Source organism: Odontesthes bonariensis, chromosome 19 (assembly GCF_027942865.1).
Source record: "Odontesthes bonariensis isolate fOdoBon6 chromosome 19, fOdoBon6.hap1, whole genome shotgun sequence".
NCBI classification, from domain to species: Eukaryota; Metazoa; Chordata; class Actinopteri; order Atheriniformes; family Atherinopsidae; genus Odontesthes; species Odontesthes bonariensis.
The window spans coordinates 10,258,397-10,286,193 of NC_134524.1; the positions used below are offsets into that span (position 1 = coordinate 10,258,397).

Below are 27,797 nucleotides of genomic sequence, written 5' to 3' on the forward strand. Positions count from 1 at the left end.
CTACCCATCAGCAGACCCGCCGCTCACACAGGAGACATGGGACTGTGTGGCCACCGAGGGGGGGAAACTCTTCTCAGCGGCTCAGCAAAACAACTCAGCCCAACAGAGGGAAGTCTGTTTCAGCCCCACACCCCGTCAGGAAGCCCGAAATCTACTTTTTAACTCACTTAAAGGACCGAAAGGGAGACGAATTAAATGGCATCCGTGTGTTTCTGATACCTGGGGCAAAGTGCCACACCTTCGCTTAGCACGACAGGTAGGTCGAAACAGTTATTCTGTTGTTATTATTATTATTATTATTATTATTATTATTATTATTACACTTTCCAAATGTCATCTCTGTGCCTGGGTGTCATGACAACGCAGCTGCGAGTTAAGCTGAGAAGCAGTTAAAGGTGTTCAACTCAGGTGTGTCAGCCATATGTCGCGAGGACAAAGCCGTGCGTGAACAGCGGCCAAAACATGGCTTAAATGTAACGTTTATCACATCAACTCAGGTCGGTTTTTACTCCATTTGCAGAGGTGTGAGCGCGCACCTGTTGCACGCCTTACAGCTGACATTTAAAAACAAGCTGAAACGTGGAAAATGATAAACACATGTACCTTTAACCAGATATTAGAGCTGTAACTGTTGTCCTGAAGCCTCTTTATCTCAGGTCAGCATAAAAAAGGTGTAAAATGTGAGTATTAAAGAGTCTTTTATATGGACTGGTGTGTGCTTTGGTGTGTCCCGCTGTATGGGCAGCCAGGCTAAAAGTTTCCACAACACCCAGAAGGACACTGCACATGTGCAGGTGGGGTTAATGAGTGAGCGGAGCTGCTGTTGGGATGGGGAGGTGCAGCAGAGGTCTGCTTTCAGAGAGCTCACATACACGGCCTTGGGCTGTGTTTGCACATCTAACACCAAGCCAAACTGAACTCAGGGCCACTCAAATCTGGGCCCCAAACTGTCGATCCCCCATCGTTTATCATAAGGTGAAGCTATAGCCACGTACCAGCAGCTGTATTACATCAGCGTGTCACTTGAACCTCCTTTATAACTCCAGGCAGGTGTCGTTTACCAGCCATGACTGTTGGTTTACACACTCAGGTGCTCAGTTGTGGTTTGATAAACCTATTTTCTTGCCCTTTAGTGGCAGACTCCACCCACTGGCAGCGTATTAGACAAAAACAGGGATATTAAAAGTGGATGCAAATACCATTTCAGGCCTTCACTTTGCACGACTGCACCTGAAACGGGATGCAAACACGAGCTCCGTGCAGTGTTTACACTGTGCACGGAAAACAGGTTGTACAGAGAGTCCAGTCCACTTGAAAATAACATAATTTAAAAGCAACAAAGCAGCACGAAGACTGAATTAACCCCTGAGAACAGTGACACTAATACTGTATACTGTAAACACTCCTGCCTCCAGTTTTCATTTGTTTTTTAATTCATCTCACAAGCTAACCAACACACATTAAAGGTTAGTAAATATAAAGGCTTGTTTGCATGTCAGATTTGATGAATAATAAAATGATAAAATGATGGTTTAGGCTGTTGTGAAGAGTCGTTGTTTTCGTTGGCGATTAATCAGCAGTATTAAATCAGAGGAATTAAACAGGCGAGAGAAAAATCAGGACTTTTCAGAGCAGCATGATCGCTGTTTAGCAGCAAAAAAAGTCTTCCCGAAAAGCACGATGACTTAAAATGAGTTAATTACTCATTAATTGATTCTTATTGTCAAGAAAAAGTGTCCCACAGCAGACAGGGGTGGTCAGAGATTGCTTTTTACTCTAAATTTGTCTCCACTCGTGCTTGAGAAGCAGCTTTTTCAAACATTTCATTTGAAATACTAACAATTTCATGCGACCTCGGCGGTTCCAGGATACTTTCATGATGACCTCTACAAACCAGTTTCTGCCAAATTAAACCCACAAACACAAAGGTTTCTCATAACATCTGGACATCTTAAACGCACTTTGAATAGCACAAAGTTGCCTTATCTCATTCCTGATTAAATAGAAAAATAAGAACAAAGAACACATTTTTGTATAAAACATTTAAAAGCAGAAGCCTTTTTCAGTTCCATACCTGCTCCATAATTAGGGTAAATATATGAAATCTTACCCGAGCCCTGTATGAATTTAAGACGTCATGGCTCCAACAGTCAGATTTCCCATCAAATAAACTCGACTTCTGACAGAAAAATAAATAACTGCAGGTGGACACACCTGGTGGAGTGTCAGCTACAGATATTCAGTTCAGAACCAGAGAGGTTTGTTGTCCTTTATTTGATCTATTTCAGCGCTCAATAAACAGAAACTTTCAACTCTTTTGATAGCAGATCTTTAATTATTGTGCTGCCCGTCTGTGTTTTAAGAGGCTTTAAACTTTTGTAAAAAATGTACCTCTTTATTGGTGTTTCATTGAAAAAAATGTTAAATGAATGGACTGAAAGTGCTGCAGCTGCAAATGTCAGACCTGGACCAGGTGATGTGTTAGAACATCTAACAACGCAGCAGCGGGTCTGTTTGCAGAGTAAAAGAGCAAAGGGGAGACTTATTGATAAGCGTGGGCTGCTGGGTAACACAGAGGGGGCGGGGCTTGTTTTCACCAAACTTCATGTTCAGGGAAACAAACTCAGCTTCAGGATGTGTTTTGATCATTTTTAATCAGACTGAATGATTTGATAATCGGTTGATAATTAAACACGAAATGCAGCTGAAAGAAGCTATAAACATGTCATAGCTCATCTGTCAACCTGGGCTGACTTTTTATAAATTCGTTGCCATAACAACTCACCATGGATACACCTGCCTAATCGCACCCGACTCATTCAAATCAGCCGCGCACGTCTGTCAAACAAACTCTTTCAGGAGGAGCGCTGACGTCCTTCACCTCAGTGAACAGGTTTCAGTTTCACTCTGATATTAATTGAATGGAAAGCTCATCTCTCTTCTTCTGTGTTTTAAATCAAAATCAAATTTATTTGTATAGCACATTTCATGTACAAACAATTCAAAGTGCTTTACATAAAATAAAAGCATTGCAGCAGGGAGTGGAAGAAGCATTAAAATACATGAAAGAATATAAAGAGAAACCAATTTTTATGACTGTTGAGAAGCATTTTTCTGTCATTACAGCGTCTTTAAAATGACGGGTCACTCTATCGAATGCTGTGGAACATAAGAGATAGATTGATAGATTAATAAGGTAAATAAGATAAAAGCCAGTTGCAGCTCGATTAGAATTGGTTGCAAATTAGCTTTAGAGCCAAAAGATCCAGACAGCAAACCTGTGGGATTTGGAAGGTTTGGTGGAGCTTTCAGATAATGTGGCCGATCCGATACGAAAAACTTGCTTTCTTTATTTAGATATCTTCGCGTCTTCCTTTATATCTTCTCAAAACATGACTGAATTGTTTTCAGTTAACATCTTTCAGATATATCTTAATAGGATCAAACTGTTCATTTTAGGTGTTTCTCATGAGATTATCTCGTGTGTGAATTTGACTTTCTTAGAGATTAAAGCTGGAGAGTCGAGGTGATAAAATGGCCATTTTTCCCCGACTGTCACACTCTGCCAAACCGCAGATAACACTGCCGTCACACTTGTCACTACCAGTCTGTTTTGTGACAGAAAGGCAGCCCATCACTCCTCCGGCCTCGATCCCCACTGTGATCTCACGTTGGCGTGTTTTGTAAGGCGAGGCCGCTCAGGAAAGAAGCAGCTGGCAGCATGTTAACAGAGTGGCAGCTTCAGCCGGGCATCTCTGGCTGTGACACAGGATGCGTTCGGACACAAACGCTTCGATAAAACAGAAGGAACATGTGCTCTGAGCTGAAAAACAGCTCAAAGGTCAAGGCGGTACACAAAATGTAAGCTATTCCATCGTCTATGTTTGCAGCTGTACAGATTCAAACAAGAGCTTTAGAATTTAGTTCAACATGTCATCCTTCTTCATTATCCAAAACTGTAACATGTCCACAAGAATTTGCTCAAAGCAGATTCAGTTTGCTTATAAGACAACTGAGACTGTGATGGAGATTACAACAAACATATTTTCATCTCTACTGGCCCATTAATTCTTTTGGAGATGTCCGACAAACACTTCTCACTATTTCCTATTTACATCTTTAAATCATGATACCCAAGTTCCACCTGTCTAAAACATAAAAATATCCATCTTAGTTTCATTTAAAAGAGAGGAAAGCTGTGAATCCTCACTTCTAAGACGCTATAACAGGTGAAAATCATTACATTTAATCTTTAAATAACTGATAAATTACTCCGCTCTTGTTTAAGTTCATTCTGATTTTCATCAGTTAAAGAATCGGGCCAATAGTCGCCCACCTGCTTCCCACACCCTGTTGCCCCACCTTTCACCTAAAGGAGAAACCACACCGGGGCATGGAAACGATGCCCCGTGCAGTCAAGAAGCTGCAGTGAAACGATATCAAGGGTGACTCAACACTTTATGGATGTGTTGAGTCAGCAGTTTCAGATGTCAACCCGCAGGAAACACTGTGGTAAACTGAAGATGGAAGACAGAAGCTGTGCCAAAATAGACCATCATGCATTGCGGTCAGAAGCTGGAAACTCTGAAGCTAACGCTCACGTTTGCAGCTCGTTTTTTTTGGATTTTCTTGCTTGTTGAGGATTCCTGAGAGCAATTACTCCTCAGACATCTGTGGATTCTCCTCATCTGCCTGGGCCACTTGATTTAAGAAATATGTTATTAATAACCATATTTGAAACTTTAGCTCAGTTTAAACAGTAACAATGTTAGGGATAAGCCGTAAAGTAGCTCGCTTTCAAAGTTTTTCATGTCAGCTACAACAACAAGGATCACCTTGGCTCTAAGAACAGTCATTTGAAAGCATTTTGTTCTGTTTTGACATATTTAACTGCTGTTAGCTGTTTGTAATAATAGACGAGCGCTTCATCAGGCTCCGGTGCAACGTCTCTGGTACTGTTAGCTCAAATGCTAATAGCGTAAACAACAAGAGAGACACGGCGGCCATTAAACACTAATTCTCGACTAATTTCCCGTGATTTCAAATAGCATTTTAGCTCGAAAAGCTCATACCACCCATTCAGAAGCTGGATATATTTCACCTCGTTTGCTGGGAAGTGTGTTCTTGATCCGCCCGACACGTCTTTCATTGAATATTAATTTAATACTAGCGGGTGCCATATTTCTCATACTCATTTCACCATATTTCTGTGTATGTTCCTGATTTAAAATCACAAATTTCAGGAAAGCACAAGCAGTAAAATCCACCGTTGACGAACAAAATGATAAAGAAGAAGAATCCGGAACAACATTGAGCTGGATGTCCAACCAGTTGGCCTACTTTTCCATCACCACACCCTTTCTATGACACCCACATGAACATGATCACCCTTTCCAACGTGTTGGGTGTTAAGATATAAATTGTGATTTTATAATGTGACACACGGCCTTACATAAGCTCCTCTTTGCAGAGCTCTATCAGATGACCGAGTAAAAGACTCTCTTTGTTGTCTTGGGACTGTCCTTCGAAACATTCGTATCTACACCTCAGGCAACAACTCCGTGAATGTTCGTTCCATTACTGTCGGCAGACAAGGGACTTGAGTCATCATTTAGAAAGCCTCTGGTGTCTCTTTGTGTATGAACCTCATCTACCTGTATTTAGCTGTTAAGTGTTGGTATGTGTAATGTTTGGACCAGCAACTCAAACCCGCAGTCGTACAGAAATGCTTGTGGATGGATTTCAACAAAAACAAATGAGATCATCTCAAAATGGTGGAGGAGTGTTTATGTTTTTGTGTTAAAAGTCAGAAATCAAATGGCCAAAGCCCCTGTCACATGTTCAGATGTGAATTTTTCTTACCTTTATTGAATGTACGTTTCCAATCCATGTTTATTTGGGGTAATGGCACACAAAATCATAGTTTAGTATCCACTTCAGTGTATACGGTCACGATTCGGTAGATTTTTATTTTGGTTTATCCGACTAAACAAGTGTAGGAAACTTGCAACGTAGTTCCCAACTATTTGTGTTCATGGACATGACCTTTAGGTTTTCTTTCTGCGCTGGATTTCAGTTCAAATATGGGTTATTTCTTGTTATTTTGGCAACGATGAACATGATTAACTCATTGTTGATAGTGACTATAACAGTATCACACGGGAAGCATCAGCCCATCCATCTATCACACCCTCCTGCTTATACAGATTTTACCAGTAGAGCTTCTCATCACAGCAGTTTTTAATCACACAAAAACTTAATTTCCACAGCAGGAACCTTCTCCAGAAACCACGGCCGGTTGGGGATCTTTTCCTCAGGTTTTTCCATTTTGATACCTGGAACAAAGTTCCAAGGAGGGGATTTCACTCCCCAAAACAGCCCTGATGGGGAGTGGTTGTACTATATTTGTACTACTTTTGAGATTACCCAGAACTCCCATGATGGGGCCTGCAGTGCAAAGTACTTCCAACGTTTTATTCCTGCTTCAGGCATCCCATGTTTAACTTCAACTTTCAACGCTCAAACTCACACATTCAGTCAGCTGAGAAGATCGTTGGGATCCCTGGAAAAAGAGAGTTTGGTGGTCCAAAAGTCATACAGGCCAGAGGCAAACTTCAATGAGCCAAGGATGTTTTTATCAAAACAAACCAAGGGTGCTGCAGAACAGGAAGTCAAACACAAAAAGCAAGCGTAAAGAAACAGCAAAGACAGGAAAACCATGGGGGAAGAGACAATAAACTGGCAAATGACAGAGAGAACCAGAGAGCGAGAAGTACTGTGAGGGTTGGTGAGTAAAGTGACAACAGGTGAGACATTATCAGGAAACAGGTGTCCTTGGGACAAGACCAAGACACCTGAGGACATACAGAGACAATGGCAGGAATTAAGTAACTTAAACTAAACCAAGGACTCAAAGTGACTACGATAAAAACTCAAAGGAAACAATAATCCAAACAGAGTTAAACACATTATGACACTAAAGTAACAGAAACAACCAAAGAAATGATGATAGTTACATAACTGGAGTGAACATAACAATGAAAATAGAAAAAATAAGCTAGAATATCAAAAACCTAATGAACATAAGAAAAACCCACAAACACAAATAAAACAGGAAATTAGATCAACCAAACTTAGTATATATCCAGGTTTCTGTTCACCAGTGAAGCAAGTCTGGAGTGATCTTGAACTGATGGAGGTGATGGAGTTGTAGGCTTTTAACCCAGCTGAAGAAGTCCTTGGCCCAACCGTGAACAAGCTTTTAGGAGGAAAAAAAACAACAGCTGTGGTGGACATCAACAGGAGGTAAACGGAGAGAGTTATTTTTCATAAATTACTTAAGCTTTTGGAATATCTGGGAAACGTTTTCTGGGAACAGCGATCAGTCATATCATATCATTTTAATGTTCATCGGGTCAGAAAGAGCAAAGGGGAGAGTTATCAGGTCTGCATGTATCAGGTCTTCACTGAAACAGTCACAAACCACCTCAAGAAAGCGTTGAATTTTTTTTAAGCTCTGTACTGTTTCCATGAATGGCAATAAAAACCTGGCTTCAGATTGTTTCACAACAGTTACACTCCAAGGGGCAAATAAAAACGCCCACAATCCGTAGAAATGTGTAAGATGAACAGATTTTTTTGTGAAAATAAGCTAGAGCACACTCCCTGTTTGACTGCTGGGTAACCGGCGCTGCACATTTCACCCTTCAACAGATTTAATTTGTCTCACAGTAGAACTCCAAAAGACCTTCAACTAAATTAGTCTTTTAGCTCCTTAAAGAAAGCTCAGAAAGACTGAACCGTCTGTCGGCTCAATGAGGCTACTTTCCTGCTGCAAAGCCTGGTTAATGTCTGAATGTTCAGTGTAGTTGTTGCTAACTTCAATACAACTTTGAACGAGCGCCTTTGGCCATGAACCAAGTTCAAGATTTTCCTTTTACTGTCGTTATTATCACTTTTGATGACGTTTGTTACAGATTGTTCATGGGATTGCTTATGATTAGCACGTTAGCTTAATTAAACTTGTTTGCATCTTCTTTTTAAAAAAAAATCAAAAACAACCTCCAAAAACTTCCCTTTTTAATACTCAAATTCAAGAGAAGCAGTTGAAGATGCTCTCCAGAGTAAATGTTTCCTCAGATCCCAGTTCGCTCATATCATATGAAATATTTAATCTAACAACTCACAAACTCTCCTGTGTCGTCTTCATCATTTCGATTCAGCAGTTTCAGAGAAATAAGCTCTGAATTGTGCCCTGGGGTCAAAGAATAGTCACTTAAATCGATCGAATCGTCCACATTAGAGTTAAAAAGAAGGTAACTTTCCCCAAATTCTGTAACTACTACCTCCAAACAAAACTACTAGCTGTTAAAATCACATTGAACTTGACTCTTTCCAGCGAGAGAATTATTTCAAGCCTCATCTGTCCGGATAACATTTTCCACCTGCAGCAATCGCTCACAGATAGCCCTGACTGCCAGTTCTCTGGGTATCATCTGGATTTCTGTCCATACCACATTTAGGGCAACACTCTACAGCAATCTCACTTTTATTGCACCCGTTTCTCCAAGATGAAATGTTTCAATTTCCTCCAAATGTAGCTCAGAAAGGGAAAAGATAGGAGCCCAGCCAAGCTGCCAGCACTGAAATATCTCTCCTCTTCAGTAATCATCCCTCGATCTTTCCTATCATAAAAAACAGGAGCAATATATAATATATTGAATGGCACAGGGAGCAAATAAGGCACTATTATTGCCAGTCTACAATGGCCAATATCTGAATAAATGATTGTCATTTGATACGCAGATTGAATCCGTGATCTCATTATGAGTTTGGAAAGTCTCTGGGGAGAACATGATTGGGCATTTGGAAGTTGGGATGCGAGTGAGTCGGCTGTTGTTGGTTTCTTTAAAGGCTTTCCGAGGTTGTTGAGGCTGACATTACTGACAGGTTTGCATGTCAGCTTTCACCTTCACTGTCTCATCTGTGTTGATCGCTTTTTTCCACGACTTTTTGACTATTTAAAAAACAGACAAAGGTGAAAGCCCATAAATCCCATATATGGCAGCTTAGTTTGGATTCGCCTGAGGTCGAGGCCCTAACGCTCTTCTCCTTATTGATTAATTATTTGACATTTCGTATATATGCGCACTGAACCGTGAAAGAAAATAAGAACAGTAAACATGGCAGCTTTGGTGTTTGTTTAACATCCTCTTTTCTCGGCCTTTCATTTATTATTGTGACATTTTGAGGTGGCTTCCAGTTCAGAGCTGTGAGACTGAAAACAAATAGAGCTCAGAGCTGTTTAAAAGCTTGTTTTTAGCTGTATCAGTTTAGTTATTCATCTCATTCTCTGCAGCCAATGAGGGAGATCTCTTGTTTAGGTGCTTTAACCACCAGTCAGATCCCCGACAACAGCCGAAATAAGTAGCTTTACCACAGATCCTTCCTAAAACACACAGTCATGTTGAGAATCCGTGGCTGTTTACTGCGTGACGTTTGTATTTGTGGCTCTTTACTCTGCAAACACGGCGTGGAGAGACGGCAGCTGTACGCAGACACAGTGGAGCCGGAACATGCCTCCGCCCGCCGTGTTTATCTGAAGCTGTCGGGAGTTGTGTTTGACTTTTAATGCGAGCGTCACTGTTATCAGCAGAGTGATGTGAGCTAGCAGTCACTCATTGGCCGCCGCCGCTCTGAGGAACATTGTTAGCTAAGAAACGCAGCGTGTCACCTCTGGCCTGGAGGTCTCGTTCCCCTCCGACTGGGAGCTGTTTCTGCTGAGCAGCGGCACAATGCTGCGCCCGGGGCTGGGAACACCACAGTCACATTGTTAGAACTCAGAGACACTTTTTGCCTTGCAAATTCGCAACCCAACTCCGCTCTGATGCAAACCAACTTTTTCCGATCCAGTCAGCGGGCCATTAATCAGCCCGACATGAACCCAAACACACAAATGCTCCTGGTGTTCCACCTGCTTGGACAACAGATAAAAGATTAAATTAGTGTCATTTTAATCAATTAATGACATAGATTTGTGTTTAACGTAACGTCTTTGCTGGCTGTTTTACATTCGGTTTTTATCTGAGGAGCTTGTGTTTCTATGGCAAAGAGCTGCGTAAACATGCACAAACATCCTTGTTAACTGATTTTCAAAAGATAAAATGCAGGCAAAGCCACAGTTTTATGTAATACTTCCCTGTTCTGCACACGCACGCTTTAAACAAGCTGTTTACGCGATGTACAGAATATAGCACTAGTTTAGTTAGAAGGAAGCTACTGTTATTTATTTATGCACCATTTAATCCTCCCCCCATCTGTATTTATGTCCCCTAACTTATCATCTTTCCTTTATTGTAAATCCTGCTATAGTTCCTGTGAATCGTCCATCCTTCTGTATAATATGTTTTCAACACCTCAATCAATCATTGTGTATATTTTGCTCAATCACCGGTATACACGGTCTCACCTGTACATAGATTTTTATCTGCAAAAACTGTCCATATGCTATAAAAACAACCTGTACATACCTCATTATACCACACTATTTATCCTGCTTATTGCACTTCTGGTTAGATGCTAAACATTTCGTTGCTCTGTACCTGTACATGTGTAATGACAATAAAGTTAAATCTAATCTAATCTAATCTAATAAACATCAGTATTATTATCTCTTATGGTTACTGACCATGTAAACAAACAGTTTCTGATATATAAGAATGGTATTAAATGTATTTCAGTAGGGCTTTTCTAGTCTTATTTCTAACTGAAGGCACATTTGTCCCTTAATGCAGATGATTATATCTCTTTTTTCTGTCAGACTCACACTGATAACACATCAGTAGGAATTAGGGGTTCAGTATTAGGCCACTCTGACACATGGACTGGGGGCGACAGATGGAACCATCGACCTTCCTAAAAGTGGACAGTCCGCTTTACCTCAACCACCTGAGCTGCAGCTGCCAATGATCAGCTGCTTTCTTCATTAGAATCGGTTTTATTGAGCAAACCACTAAGTTCCCATGGGGGAAAGTGATGACCCTGTTTGTGAAAAGGTCTCACGACCATCTTTTCTTTGGTTCACTCGTATGTATAGACAGCTTACACTGTGAATTATGGACAATTGTTTTAGTGTCCGATGGAGCGAGATGATGGTCAGGAAATATGAAGTATTATGTTGCTTATGTAACATGAATATGAATATAAATACAGATATATATATCTTAAAAAGTACAGTGTCACACATATACATTGACAGTACAATAACCACCAACTTTCTCTGATAAAATTAAGGACGGGTCATGATTTTATGCAGCTATCTGTTTGTCTTTAGGTTTATTTTCTCTTGTTTTTACCTGTAATCGGTACCTCAGCAGCTCAGTTAGAGCCACTTCTGAGGACCGTTTATTGCAGCAATTATATTTGGCAGGAGGCTTTAAACGAATTCAAGCAGTCTTCAAGACTTCAAGGCAAGAGCCTTAAATCAGAAAGCAGCGAGATATGTAATATAAATAATGTACTAGGAAACGAAATGCCACCACAGACCAAAATATGAAGAGGATGAGGAAGCTTGTGGTGTTGCAGGGAGAAATCTTAGTCCCCAGCAACAGGAGCGATCACAGGATTGAGAGTTGGAGCTTGTCGGAGGGTTATTGATCTGCATAAATGTGACTAGAAATGGTAAAAGTTGTCTGATTGTGGTATCAACTCCCTCTCCGCACCAGCCCAACGCTCCATTAATGTGATCGCTCCTGAAAGCCGCTGGGAAATCAGCTCCTCTCTCCAATTCCTCTCCGAACTGCACCTGGCGTGGTGCACACTCTTGGATTGCATGTGTCCGAATTCTTCATGAGCATGTGGATGAACGTCGTGTGTGTGTTGCCCTCTTTACGAAGAGGCAGGAGGATGATACCCTGTATCAGTGATGACACCCACCTCCAGCTCTGGACTCTTTGTGCTCAGCAGCAGACCTGTGGGAGGATAATTAGACGTCTTGGGAGAGCTAAGTCAAGCTTTTCCAGAAATAACTCTGCCTCTTAATGCAAGTCATGCTCACAGGCATAGAGCGATACCCTTGTATCTTAAAAAAACACGCCATCACACAAATAAGGACACTTTCTTTACATTAACTTAATCAATACTAACACGAGGAGCAGATTCATTCGTCCTATTTGCGTCTTTTAAACCAATCCACCAAGCAGAGCTCCCCTGGACCTCTAATCTCGTTCCCGGGACCAAAGATGGATGGAGTCCAACAGCAACTAAAACCTCTTACATCAAATCAGCCTGGAAATATACAGGAGTAATAGATCCACGTTACTTCTATAAATCATAAGAGTTTTAGCAGAGAAGGCTGTGTTATTCCACAGGTCAACAAATCTCATGAAATGATGCAACACCTACAACAAATCGATCCAACGTTGGCATCAATCTTGGTGGTTCACCGAGCCGCAGTGCTGCACTGCTCTGGCTTTTAAAGCACCACAGCTGTCAGACACAGAGGTTTTTAACCCGGTTGTTGTTTGTCCTGGTGAAGAGACAACAACCTTCTATGTTATCGTTTAAAATATATAAATGGGTCCAGTTATTTCTTCCACGTGCAGCGGTGCTTGAGTTGAAAGTTGGTGACTTTTGATCAACTTGGAAGAGTTTTAGTCCATTTTTCACCACTGAGACGTTGGTTGGGGGCAGATTTCAGGTCCTGTCACAACATGTTCTTATATTAAAGTAAAACTTCAACCCTGTTTAAATGACTCTGTGGTAGAACTGCTTGTTTGGTTCGTGTCGTTGTCTCGCTGTATGACCCCCACGATAGGTTTCAGTTCATGAACATTTTCCTTTAAAATTCACTGATGTAATAATTATTTAATGAGTCCAGGATCAGATACAACCAATCAGGTGAGCCATAGTAAAAACCACGCATGGGTAGCAGTTGTCTTTTGAAGTGTTCAGGTTCTCTGAAATGTTCTATGAACATTAACATCAACCAATCTGAGAGATGCTTATAGTTGTTTTCCAGTTGTCATGGGTACGTGTGTAATCTCTAATTCACACCTCGCTCCTTCAGTGATCTGTTTTAGTTCTCGACTCCTGGGGTGGTTAACAGTGGTCTCAATTAATCAATTTCACCCTTTCAGTCTATTTAATTTAAGAAAGACTGACTTACCAAACTACCGAGCACTACTCTTCTTGCTGAAATGGATTAGCTTGTCTCTAATTTGAGAGCCACTGTGACCATATGTCTCGTTTGTTGTCGGGAGAAGTTAGCTAATGCTAACATGGTTCTGAGCAAGCTGAAGTAGCACTTAGAAAACCAAACATCCCTTTCATTTTGAGAGAAACTTGGCCTACTTCAAAAGAGCGCGGGATCTGAACCAGAGGCCGTGTGTTGGATTGTGTGAAAGTGTCTGAAAAGGCAATGGAGGCTAGTTACATGCTAGCGGAGCTCATTGCAAAGTGGAAGAAACCTCACACGATCACACACGACACTCATCCTCCCCGCTTGCAAAGAAATTGTAGGTGTCATGCTGGGTCCAGATGCCGCAAATGAGCTATCCAAAGTGCCGTCGTCTGATAATACAATAAAAAGAAGAATCGAGGACATGTCAGAAGACATTTAGCAACTTTTGACAGAGAAACTACAGGCGAGCGGCAGATTTTCCCTACAAGTAGACGAATCCACTGACATAAGTGGCGCTGCCCAACTTCTGGCAAACGTCAGATATGTTGATGGTGACTCTATCAAAGACACTTTTTTTTTCTGCAAAGAAATGGAAAGCCATACTACGGGAGAAGAAATATTCAGGGTTACGAATAACTATTTAAAAGAGAACAATCTGACCTGGAATATGTGCGTCAGTCTTTGCACAGATGGTGGAAGCATGACGGGGAGAGTGAAAGGATTTATTGCTAAGGTGAAAGCACAAAACCCACATATTGTGACACACCTCTGCATTTTGCATCGAGAGGCATTAGTTTCCAAAACCAAACCAGTTAACCGAGGTGCTGAACCAGGCTGTGGAAGATGGTGAATTACATCAAATCAAGGCCCCTGAAATCTGGCTGATTTCTGAACCTGATCCTCCACACAGACGTACGTTGGCTGTCACGGGGGAAAGTCCTATCCCGTCTTTATGAGCTTCGGGAAGAGCTTTTGGAATTTTCCTGTGAACACGCTGTCCCACAGAAGGACTACCTTGCAGACATCTCAACGAGTTGAACGCCAAGCTTCAGGGCAGGAATGAAAACATTTTATCATCCACAGACAAGATTCTGTGGGGGGTTTATGGGCAAAATTATTCTGTGGCGCGAGGCTTTGGAACAGGGCACCATGGACATGTTCCCGCTGGCATCAGCTGCGCTGTGTATGCCGAACACCTTCAGACCTTAAAAGAGAGGTTTGAGCACTATTTTCCACGTGTGGCTGACATGTTGGACTATGACTGGATCAGAGACCCATTCAAGCAGGAATCCTCAACAGAAAAGCTCCCTATGAAAGAGAGAGAGGAGTGTGCAGAGCTCCGTGTGGACCGCACACTGAACCTCAACTTTACTGAGCTCCCACTGGATCCGTTTTGGTTGGATTCTGTATCGGAGTGCCCAAGCATGTCCAACCTTCTTCCTTTCCCCACTACCTGCCTGTGAGTTTGCGTTCTCTACTCTGGTTAAACATGAAGAACAACAGGAGGTCACGGCTCTGTTGAACAGGAGTTGCGAGTGGCCCTCTGCTCAGTGCCAGCGAGGATTAAAAGAATCTGCGCACCCCGACAGGCACATGTATCTCACTAATTGGAAGTAGGCAAAATATTTACAATAGCACGTTTCAATGCTGATTGCTGAAATGTTACGTTTATGATTTGTAGTTTAGGGCCATGTGCAGTGCAGCTTCGTTGCATTGACAGTTCTCTCTGCTGAGTTTCCTTTGCCTCATTTTTAATTTAGTGACCCGTCTGGTTTAAATTAATGTGTTGCTGCTTTGATGAAGCCTGATTTGATAGTTTCAAATTAATTTTTTTAATATTTCATTAATAAATATCTCATGAGTAATATAGTTGTCTTTGTCACATTTTATTTGGCATTAGTAAATAATTATGCACATTTACAGACATGTTACATGATATGAGTGATAACACGTGTTTTAAGGGCTATTTTGCACAATACGATGTGCGTTAATCTTGAGGATGGAAAGCTAGAACAGTTAAGGAAAAGGCTCTTTTAAGTTCTTGAAAGCCCTTCCAGATGGTTCTCCCAACATGAACAAAGTTATCTGTTAGCAATGAGTGCTAAACGTACTAGCACTGATGCTAACAGCTTGCTAACAGCTGATGCAGAGGTCCCTGCTCCCTTTTGCCAACGGTAGACCACTCTGGACGAGTCTACCTGCAGTAAACCCTAACGTTAGCTTAGGGTTTAGCTACCTTAACGATAGCTAAAGGGGTGCAGGTCAGTTCATGTAAGAATGTTCTGGACAGTATTTGTCAGGACAATTTGTTTTGGATTGGTGCAGGAGTAAATATGATATGAATTTGCATAAAGTAGCACATTTGTTTGCTCTTTATGATGAGAGTATTATAAAATATCCCCTTCAGGCGCATTAAGAGCGTATCTGAATCATGATCAGTCACCTATGGACAGTCATGCCCTGAACCATGTTAGATAACCGTGTTGGACTTTTTACAAACACTTAGGTTTATGTTTTTTACCTTTTACATTATTTTATAGGCTCCTGCTCCTTGTGTTGTGTCCTCTTGCACTACATTATGCGTCAGTTTCAGCAGTCGGAAGTTGTCTTTTTGGGGTGCTCAAGAGCAATTTTTCCCCCATTCATTTTTTTTGTTAGCTATGCCAGGAGGCACGGCAGCGCTTCTTCGGTTTGGCGTTTGAGCCGTAATATTCGTGAATGTGTGCATGTCTTTTATGAAGTTATCGAGCCCCCTTTTAAAGACATTCATCAGTGTATCTACAGCTTCATTCTTAAGGCTACAGCCCAGTTAAAAAAAAAGAAACATCACTGCTTTGAGCTATTTTGACAAAAGAAAGCAGATCATACCACATTGTTTCAATCAGTTAAGTCTAGTTGTCCTTTACCTTTATGTTGATGATGAACCAGATGACACTTAAAACTCTTTTTATAAGGACTGTGATGAATTCTTTCCCTTCTTACGTTGACTCTTTTACCATTTTGAGCAGCGATAAAACTTGTTGTAAAATAAAGTCCGACGGGGTCAGAGACTTGACGTTCAGATGAGAAACAGTTTTGTCCGGTGGGCACAAATCCTTCCCTTTACTCCACAAAGAGACACTGTGCCCTCTACTTCTGTCAATCTCACTTTCTCCTTCACTCTCAGACAAACTCATTCGAGAGTCCGTGATTAATTATTTACCCAGGCGATGAAATGCCAAAGCCTAGAGAAACACAACCACCGGGAGAGAAAAGGTCACTCCCATCCCGCAGACAGTCACACACTCCTCCACACACAGGCAACAGTGATGGATGGCAATAACATCTTTATCGGTGCTTCAGGCAGGCAGAGCTTTCATCCTCGTGACCAAACACCTTCGAGACCAAGGGCAAAGCCAAAACTTGACCGATGAGGTGAAATCTTCAAGATAGCCCAGAAAAAGCTTTAATTTAAAAACCATTCGCGTGTCAGAGGTGGTGATCCGTCTGATCAATAGCAGCGTCTGAATCCATGTGTCACACAGACATGAAGCTGGGGAGCTACGTCTAACCCGTCCTTCATGAGGGAAAACGTCACGTGTTGAGAGTTGATTTGTTTTTTTTTCCTCTTCAGTTAACAGGATGTGTGTGTTTAAATGTGGATAAAGTTTAATTCCTCTGTTAATGTGTCTCCACAGCTCCACAACACAGCCGGCCAAATGGGGTGCCGATGCTGCAGGATGATAAAAAGGTGAGATGTTTGTTTGTGCCTCTTTGCTGTCTCACACAATGTCGACTTATATCGTGATAACACCAATAAGTCAGGGATTATCAGAGATGGGGACTCAAGTCTCTGTGACTTGGACTCAAGTCGACTCGAGTCGCTGTTTTGATGACTTGTGACTTGACTTGACAAAAAATAAAAGACTTGAGACTTGGCTCGGACTTGGAAGTTAAAGACTCGGCACTTGACTTGAGACACGATTACTTTAATGACTTGAGTGTTAAGCATCTAGCATAACTACGACCTTTGTTCGTCATTTGAAGATCCATTCTGACCAGTAAGTGCTCGTCAAATTATCTAATATTATCCTGTCAGCCTAGTCGGTAGTTAGCTAACGTTAGCTTGATATGATACGGGGTGGACAGGTTGGACACATTGGCCAATGATGTTTACTGACAGTTACTTATATTTTGACTTTTCACTTTATTAAGATCAGATTCTGCAGGTAAATGTGCAATAATAAGGTGACTTGACTTGACCAAGAAAAAATTACTTGAGACTTGCACATGTGTGACTTGGTCCCATCTCTGGTGATTATTACAGCGGACATTAACACACAGAGTAACTGCGCCGTGTAGAAATTGCTTGGAAACTGCCATTAGCTCCCTCAGAATTACGACTGATGAAGTTAAACCTCAATGTTCTTGCTTGTATTAAGACATTTTAGTGGCTCCACTACACCGAAGCTCTTTTCAAATTGTGTCTTTATCGGTGCAAAAATTACATCCTTGTTATTTGGTATTCTATCAAATATTCCATTGAATAATCAAGTAATCAAAGAAGAAATACTTCAGCCTTGTTTGTTTGTTTGTTTTATTCAGTCACACGGTATACAACAAATGTGTTCAGTACAATCATAGCATTTTTTTTGTGACTGAAAAGGCACAGGCTGAAGTGTAATGCTTATATTTAAGCCTGTCCTGTTGAACAAAATTAAGCTACCCATCAACCTATATTTTTACAAATACTAAAGTAAGAAGAAAAGTAATAGTAAAAAGAGAAAAGACAAAAAACAGAATTGTCCAGAGTTGGCCAATAAAGTAAAAAAATAGAAGAATAATGAAACAAAATCATAAATAAACACAAAATCCTTAAAAAGTTGCTTTAGAAACCATCCTTTTGAAAACCAAAAAGGTACTACAATTCATATTAGCATCATTCCATAATGAAATATGGAGCTTGTAGAAGTGTATTTATATATCATGCTGAAGGCTTTCCCTGCACACGATGGCATTACTCCCTGTAGTCAAATCAATTTATATTATTAACCAGCCTTTACATTTAGCCACAATTAGGGTGGGACTATGTAGTCAAAATCAAAGCATGTATTTTCTACGTCTCGGCTTTCATACACTGTGCAAAGCTTCTTAAGTCGTGCAAACAGAAGGCGGCTCAGTGCAACATGTGTGGAACATGAGATGGCCGGTTGATCCAGCCCTGCCAAAGATGCAGGCGTTGTAGCAAGGTGAGCTGATATTGATGGAGAACCTGAGAACACCTCAGTATTACCCGGTGGATCTGTTGAAGTACAATAAGTCGATGCGTGGCTGTTATTTATCAAAACTCCTTACAGTGATGGAAAAACAAGAAACAGATTTATTTATTTACTGACTGGCATCTGCCTCAAGGAAAAGTACCTCAACCAAGGAGGTTTTTTTCATTGGATAGAATTTGTAACTTTCAGTTTTTCATTTATTCAGTTATATTTATAACTTCTTCATGATGTGTGTTTGTTAAAGGTGTGTCAGACAGAATAACTTAAGCCTCTGCAATCATGGAGCATGGCTGTAGAGTTGAGATGAACTGCCAATCATTAAATTCGTTGCTATGATTAGTAATGTTTCAGTAACAATCCCATTGTTCGCTGCTTTACATAAAAGCACATTTAAATAGCATAAACCTGCGGTCGATGCGTCACACGGCTTGTATGAATTTTGAATACATCACATTAATGTTTGTCTTACCCCTGAGCACTGTCCACCTCCACAGTATCAGCCTCTCACTGCTGATTTTCTTATCTGCTGCTCTGCAGTGCCAATTCAAATGTCTGCTTGGCCACATAATGATTTCTTGTCTTGTCTCATGCAGATAGTGAGAGGTCCATTTATAATGCGTCTGCATCGTGAGCCTCACACGGGCTTTTAGCACAAACCGTGAGTCAATATGCCAATAGCCATCACCCTTGGTTACTGTATTTCTCTGCAGGACTGTCTGCTCATTAAAGCCTACAAGGCGTCGCTGTCAGGGCTCGACATCGCTCTGCTTTTTTTAAGGCGGACAAGTAGACAGAGCGGGGCTGGAAAACGATATTCTGATTGCAGATTAATGAAAGAGCTCGCTGGGGTTCACATACCACAGTTGTAATCCCCCTTCAAACTGTTTTTTTTTTTTCTTTCCCATGTCAAAGACACACGTGTGAATGCTTGTGACGTGAACACATACCTCCGTAATTGTGTTGAGTGTCACATTTGTGGGATTAGCAGGGTTTGGGGTCTGTCAGGCGAGGCCTGTAAGGTCACCGGGTCACCAGTAATGACCCACCAGCCTGACATTTTTCCAGTCTTAGATATTCCTCGGTGGAATATTTACTCTTTTGTAACTTCAGTGTGGCTCATGACAGCTGCAGCTTCTCCTGGGAGGTGCACAAACAAAAAGAAAAACATAATTGGTATGATTGTCACATGGTGTGAATGATCGATGGAGGAATCGTTGTCTTTACCTTGGGTTGTGTTCAGATCTTGTTCCCCGTGTGGTCCACCTTTTCATCTGCTATGTGGCGCATTAGAAACTCTTCAAATCAAACAGTAGACCATTCAATTCAGTTCAATAAAACTTTATTAATGACACCACTGTAGTATAATTTGTTATTAAATACTCTGCTGACAAACATTTAGATAAGTTGAGGTGTCATAGAAATCACCATCCATGGGTCGGGGTGTCGTTTTTGTTGCTTGGCAACAGCTTATATGCTGTGGACACAGCAGTTAACACAGGTGAGCTCTTTCAGAGGCAGCAGTTCAACATCTGGGGTGTAGAGGAACTCCTCCTCAGCGACCATTATGACTCCATCTGTTGTTAACAAATATCCTCAGTCCTCCTCCTTCACTGTTACCAGTTGTTCCTGCAGCCATTTCTTTTCCTTCCTGACATTCCTGCTTCATCCTTGTGTTTTTACAATTTACAGTCTCCCAATCTTTTTTTGGAATAGCGGTAATATTACCTTTTTTTTGTTGTTGTTTGTTTCCTCCAAATATCAGGGTTAAAATAACTGGAAATTAGGGCTGGGCAACGTTTAAACTTTTAATCTAATTAATCACATGATTTCCCTGATTAATCACGATTAATCGCATTTGTACGCAGAATCCAAAAATGAATTCAAAAGTAGTGTATAGCATTTAGCATTTAGCTTTATTTTAAATGTGCTGCCATATGAATGAAAGTGCCATAACATTTGTTGTGCAAACACACTTTTAACATCAGCATCTTTCTGTAGTTTTTATGTAGAAGCCTCGCTCCACTGTCTGTTTCCTTGAATGACTTGCTGCTATCAGTTGTGTGTTTTGCCTTTAAGTGATATTTTAGACTGGAACTACTACGCTGAGAAGACAATTCAACTTGGCAGTGTTTACAGATGACTTTGGTTCTGTCGACTCCGCCGTCTGGAAGAACTTTAAAATGAAAATGGCCGAGTAAAAGTTCCGTACCCTTCTCCAGGTTTGGTGGATCCGCCGATTACTTTCTTTTCCAGTTCCTCAGAAGACAGCAACAGACTTTTACAAAATAAAAGCCTGTGAGCAACAGACTTTTAAAATAATAAAATAAAATTTAAAAATAAAAAAATAAACATAAAAAACGTGTTAATGCGCAATTAAATATTTATCGGCGTTAAATAATTAACGAGTTAACTTGTCCAGCCCTACTGGAAATACATCTAACTTTTTTATTATCTGTTTAAAGTCCCTTGACACGACAAACGTTGACAATCGGCTTGATATAAACAAACCAAATTTTATTGAATTGCTCTTTGTGGTCCGAAAAGTGCACTAGTTACCACACGTTCTTTCTTTATATTTTACCGTTTATGTGTTGCTGCTGGTGTTCGCCTGATGTTAAAGCAACTGCAAAGTGTCTTGGGCAGGAACTAACCTCCATTAACTGCAACAGCTTGTATGCAAGAATATTCCTTTGCAACTAGAATTCAACGTACTGCTTTTCTCTGTCTTTGACCTTGAATTCAAGGCTTGATTTGCATCAGCTATTTGATTTGGGCCTGTTTGCCACTCAAACACTTAATTAAACTTGCATTCTTTCATATGAAAAACTGAAATGTTCCCCCAGGCAGTGAGATACTTTCTCTGTTGTTTTTTTTTTTTTTTTGTCCTGTTTTTCTATTTTGGCAAAACAAAGGCAGGGAAATTGGCACAACTGGTTATCTATTTGTTGGCTGTTTGAAAATTGCTTTGAGATAAAAAATGGGCGCCCTCCTGTTGTTGATAAAAATACACTTTCCTTCTGCTTCAAAGCTTTTGTCCACCTCTATGAATTATTGGTCTCTTTTCCCTCATAAAACCCCTTGAGTGTCTCTGGCTTCTCTGACAGCGTGCTTCAGATCTCACCTTGGTGTTTGGGAATCAGGACAAGAGCTAAAGAAAAGGAAAGCATTCATTTTCTCAGCTGTCCACAGTGAAAAGAGACAGAAGGAACGATTGAAGGTTGGACGGTGGCGCTTGAGTCAGAGGGTGAGCCTCTGTGTGAGATAAAACTGTGTGGGCGGGTGACATTTATGTGTGTCTGCTGTTACCGAATCAATCGATACGTTTGAAAGTCAACTTCTTAAATCTCAGGACTTGTATTCTTGATAAGTTCATGAATGCTTAATTGTGGGAAGTAAGATAAAAAAAATAAAAAAAAGATGACTGAATTTAACAGCTTGACAGAAAAAGAAAGAGATGGTAAAAGCTAAAAGGAGAAGTGCTAAATGGTGGTAGATTAGGGAGCTGCAGCTAGATGACAATAACGCTGAAGGAGACACAAGAGGATGGGGAGCACCTGGAGAGGTGCGAGATGGAAGCAGCTCCGCTGCCGCTGAGAAAACAATGAAAAAATAGCCGTGAAAAGCAACATGCGCTCACAGCAGGCGACGTCTGACAACCTCTTATAACTTCTACAAAATAAAGCCCCCCTATAAAGCAAGTCAACTCAAGGCTGAGTAAAGGCTGAGTTATACTTCTTTTAACTGCCCTTGCGCTTGCGTCTTGCGCGTATGTTAATGGCTCGAGACGTTTATACTTCATTTTGCTTTGTTGGCGGTTGCGTGTGCTGCGTGGCGATTCACCGCCAGGACAGTAGGTGGAGTAGCGGGTTTTTTCAATGACAAGCCTACTACGATGAAAGGAAATTCACCGCCAGGACCTCTTTGGCAAGTCTCTCTTCCATAGATTCATGCTTCTTCTTCTTGTAAATAGCCGGTATTTTGTCAGATTTTCAACACCTTGGGGGTCTAAACGACTACTTTCTCGCCTGAAAATGTTTCAAATGTTGCTAAAGTTATATATTTACAGAGTTTATAGCTTAAGGGAAATCAGCTTTTCAGGCCGGCTGATTTCGGCTCGGGCAGGAGTGAAGTGCACTGTGTTTTCGACCACAGCCAGTGGCTTGTGCTTGCGTCTTGCGTGAAGTTTAGAAAATTGAGGTGACACACGCAAGCACGCAAGGGGGGGCTTGCAACCGCGCAAGGGCTTGCGTTTCTTCTTGCGTCTTGCTTTGCGTCTTGCGTTACCGACTATAAACCAGGCTTCACGCTTCCGCCCTGGAACAGAAAATCCTTTAAAGTGGGGTTTCAGGGAGCTACAGCAGGCGGCGAGGGTCAACTCAAGGTGTAGAGCATGAGTGAGTATTAATTATTAATCATCGATGTGGAGCCTCCTAAAAGTACTGGAGCCCACATCAGGATTATTTGTTGCTCTCTTCCTCTGGCTGGATTTAAACTTTGGAGTTGTTTGATATTGTATCAGGTTCTTTGGTGTGATTAGGCTCGTTGTTATTTTTGGAGCCTAAAGACTAAAGGTTTAGCAAACACTGGAGATCATGAAGGGTCCCTATTTTCACCATTTTGATTGTTTTTTCTTCCGATACTCAGCTTTTAGTCACAGAAAAGAGAAATTCGTGCTGTTGCCATAATGCAGTCGGTTGCTGCTCCTGTTGTACGCTTCAGTTGAATCATACATTTATTTTATTTTTTTGCCTCGTCGCCATGGTTACGCTCGACCACAGCTACGCCTGCTTCCTGTTCGGAAGTGACAACAACAGCGCCCGTGCTGGTTGAAAACGCAGAACAATACCATTTGCATAAAACAAGAATTAAGACTTACGATAGTATTAAACTTGGTTAGAACCCCAAGAGGTGAGAAGGACTTCATTTAAAGGGACAGTTCGCCTCTTTTCACATGAAGATGTATGACATCCCATACTAGCAATATCATTTATGGACATTTTCTTACCTTTTTAGCATAAATTAGTATCTATATATATGTCTTTGAGACCTCGTTTATCCTCACCAACACTTAAACCCAGCTTCCTTTTTCAAGCTTTGTTAAGCTGATTGCCTCTCAGGCCCCTCGCCCAGCTCTACAATTAGTCTGGCTCACAAAAAAAAAAAAAAACCTGTTCAAGCACCAGTCAGTATTTCACAGTTTGAACTGGAAGGAACAGTTTGACATTCATTTGAGTTGCGGAAAGTTTACTTTAGCTGGGGCTCACTGCTCACTGTGTGTACAGGCACGCCCTGAATATCACTGGATTTTAGACTGTTGGGCTTTTCTGAACGTCTGACCCCAGTTTCTGTCATCAATGATCCGTAAAGGAAAAATTGTAAGTCAACTTTTCTCTTCTGAGAGATTCACCTTTTTTTTTTTTTTTGAGTGCATGTGTTTGGGGAGCGGCAGCCTAAAGCACACGGGAGGCAGGACATGATGCAAAAAGTAGGTCGTGAGAATCACTCCGTTTTCTTTAGAATGGCGGATGAGGCTCTCTGATGTTTTTGTGCTGATATCAGTGCCGCATGTAGTTGAGTGTATCCACAATAGCAACAAGTGAGCACCACTTTACCAGCACACACACTTATGTGCTCATATGCTCAGAGTAGAAGCTCCTGAGAGCTCAGCCTCAGATTTCACCAGAGAACCGGCTGGAAAATCTGCAACAATGTTCTAATGCAGGGGTTCCCAAACTTTTCCATACCATGGCCCCCCAAACAGTATTAGCTTCTGGCCCCCTTTGCAAACCACAGACAAAGCTACAAAATATGTAAAGAAACATCAACTTTTAGAACTGACTAAATGTTCTTCTTTACATCTGAAGAAGTCAACCGTTTTTTCGGACTCTGACGGATGTTTTTTGTATCAAGTGACACTGAAGTTTCGAAGGTTTTGAACACTCATTTGAGAGGGTCTCCAGACAGAGGACGCCATTTTTCTGTACGGCTGTAAAGCCAAACTTAATGTATGCTGCCTCATACTTTCTGATTTTAGTCGGCCAGTTCTTTCAGTCTCTTCCAAGTCAAAAATCTGTCCATTTTGGCTAGCTACCTACATGCTAGCTTGAGGAGCAGAGCAGCTTGAGAACAGGCGCAAACCGCCAGGTCTACGATGTTTGACTGGCAGCCAATCAGAAAGACAAGCATGGCAAATAACATTTCGATATGATATGTTATTATAAATTGTATTTTACAATACTGATTAAAAAAATGTGACAATTTTTTATAATGTTTAAAAAAAATTTAATTCTATTTTTTTATTTTTGCATTTTTTCTTATCTTCACTCCAATTTTCTGAGGCCCCCCTAGCGCCCCCTGGCGGCCCCCACTTTGAAAATCACTGTTCTAATGTTTGCCATTGGTACATCCTGGACAGGTAGCTCGTCCACACAGATACAAACAACCATGCACGCTAACTCTCCTAATTTAGAACCATCTATCGAACATACCGGTTTTAGATCGTGGGAGAGGAGAACATGCAAACTCCTCCCAGAAAGGCCCCGGCCGAGAGTCAAACTGGGAACCTTCTTGCTTTGTGGCGACGATGCTAACCACCACCCCGCTGTACAACCCCGAGATTAATGAATAATATATCAACAGCAGCAGTCCTTCATAAAATAATTAGGCCAGTTTACTGAGGTCATAGATAAAGTAAGAACTTCTAAACAGTTAGGCCTAAAGGCTTCATTCATCTTTTATCTCTGGTTCTGAAGTACATTGTGAGCAGGCTGATGTTTGGGAGGTGTCATTTTTCACCACATTTACATGTTAATTAGCTTTAACACAAACATGAGCTGAGGTCATGCCTTTAGCTTTGCATGTCAACTCGAATAATTCAAATGTCGACCTCACGGTTGTTCCAGATTAAAAGAGATCGCCAATGTTATTCCATTGTGAGTGCGTTCAACAGATTTCAGTCTAAAATCTACCAGAATAAACTAAAAAATTACATCAAAATTTGGTAAAAGTGCATAATGTTCAGTTAAATATTTCATTGATGATCGAACTCGTGACAGTTTGACTTCCTGATGACAGATTCTCAGCTCGTGTTGGACAGAATGGTGACAGACTCACATCAGATGAAGGCATCTGTTGTTTTGTGATTGTACCGTAACATCAGTCAGCGTGGCAAAGGACAACTGATTGGCAATAATTATAGAATGAAAAGATGTTGATGAGTAAACATGACTCTGAGTCTCTCGCCTTTGCCACCTCTGCGAGCGGCTGCTCTTTATTTGTTTGTGCCAGCCACTACTTGCTTATTATTTGAATACCAGCTTTCATGCAAGCTGATTAATGGTTGTGGCTCCAGAAGTGGCCCGTCTATCCTTTTTTTTTTCTGGTCTGCAGGTCAGTTTATTTATTTATTCATTTATTTTTGCACAGTATTTTTATTAAGTCTTTTTCAAGTCGTGTAGGACATACAAGAGAAATGAGGGTAATAGAAAAAATAAATAAATAATGGTAACAAAAAATAAAGAAATAAATTGAAAGAAAAATAATAACAAAAAATAAAAATAAAATTATCAAAACAACAGCACAAACTGAACAGGGGGTACACTTCAAGCAATGATAAACGTATTGCATCCCTAGTACTCTATGTATGTGGACAAATTCTCAAAGAAGAGGTAAATTAAATTAATTAATTAATGATTATTTTTATGTTGTTTTTTTTTTATGATTTATTGCCTTCTTGTGATTTTATGTAGCTGTAAAGCACTTTGAATTACCTTGTGTACGAATTGTGATCTACAAATAAAATTGCCTTGCCTTGCCTTGAGGTGAGTAGCCTATTATGAGTCTTATTAATGATCATTGCACTTAGCTAGGTGATCTAAAAAAGGCTGCCAAGCCTGGTAAAACCTCTTGGGATTGTTTGTCATGCTGTATTTAATCCTCCGTCTGTCCTTTTTGTTTCTCTGGCAGCCACATCTATGACCCCTCTGTGGATGTGAGGAAGAGCGACTCTGCAGGCAGCTCCCTCTACCAGCCCCATCATTTCACAGGCGAGCCTCCCAGCCGTGACCCGCACAGCAGCCACAGCAGCCAGAAGCAGGGCCTCCACAACCTGGGCTACAGCAAGTCCAGTGACAGCACGCTGAAGCTGGAGATCGACAACAATCATGTCAACCACCGGCTGCACGCTGCACCGTCACGTGCAAAGGAGCTGCACCAGCAGCAGGGCGCTCCACCTGCAGAGGGGGGGCTGTACATCATCCAGCCAGATGCACGATGGATGGAAAAAGGTCAGAGCCAGGTGCCTGTGTACCCCAACATACAGGAGTACGAGAATGAGGGGGGGCACAGAGCCGCGAGCAACAGGTGGGACAGCTCCATCACTACCAGCAAAAGCCCGTCAGTGGACGAGGTAGATGAAGGCGTGGGCGGGACACCGGATTACCAGTGCGACACGGGGGATGAAGGCAGCGTTTTGTCTGTGGACGTCCACACCAGCACCACCAGCTTGTCCTCAGCTGGCACGCGAGACGAGCTCACGCAGCCAAAGACTCCGGACATTTCCACCGAGGAGAGCGGGATCTCGGTGTCGAAGAGCGAGGACGAGGAGAGCGTGAGTAACGAGAAGGAGGAGGTTCAGAGCGTCACGGACTCCATGGTGGCGGAGGCCCTGGCTGCTTTGGAGGCCGCCACCGCCGGGGAGGATTTCGAGTGACAGCAAACGCATCACATGGAAAACTGATCGGACTTGACAGAGCATTCGGACTCATCGTGAGACTTTGCCACAGTTCTGAATAATTATGTTTTTATCTGAACATGAAATGAAGGAAAGCTCTGTTTACAGAAAAAAAAAAGCACAGATTTATTTTTGAACTATTTTTTTTTCTTCTTTTTATCGTGGATGAAGACAATGTCGGCCTTGAGAAGGAGGCTACCTTTCCAAAACCACAAGGTTTGTATAAAGTTCTAACTGAAGAGACCAGTGTGCGGACTGAAGATCACCTGCAGGCGTTTCACAGTGTGTTTAACACTCCACAGCTTTGTATGTGCTCACTCACGGCTTTGCTATGGGCACACTGCCTTTTAAATCACAGATCACATAATATATAATATTTTAATCCCTAAACTCAAAATTTCCTCGCCATAGCTTCCTCTCTCATCAGGAATCCCCTCATTTCACCAAACAGATGAAAGGAAAGGTCATTGGCTTATCGTTTTTTTTATGTTACTCATAGTTTTGGTTGTAAATTGTGTCTTGTTATTTATGAAATCTGAACATTTTATGTGATTTATTGTGAGAATAACCCGATGTTTTTAAAGACCAGAGAAGAGCAGAGGGATTAGGTAGTTTGTTTGGGGGGGGG

General features: G+C 41.4%; 1 protein-coding gene across 1 annotated transcript; it reads left to right on the forward strand.

Moving 5' to 3' along the window:
- LOC142368455 (uncharacterized) lies at positions 1-27,797 on the forward strand. Its single transcript, XM_075450628.1, has 3 exons — positions 1-256; positions 16,858-16,910; positions 26,404-27,797. Exons 2-3 carry the CDS (start codon positions 16,879-16,881, stop codon positions 27,146-27,148), a joined length of 777 nt encoding a protein of 258 aa, XP_075306743.1. The 5' UTR covers positions 1-256; positions 16,858-16,878; the 3' UTR covers positions 27,149-27,797.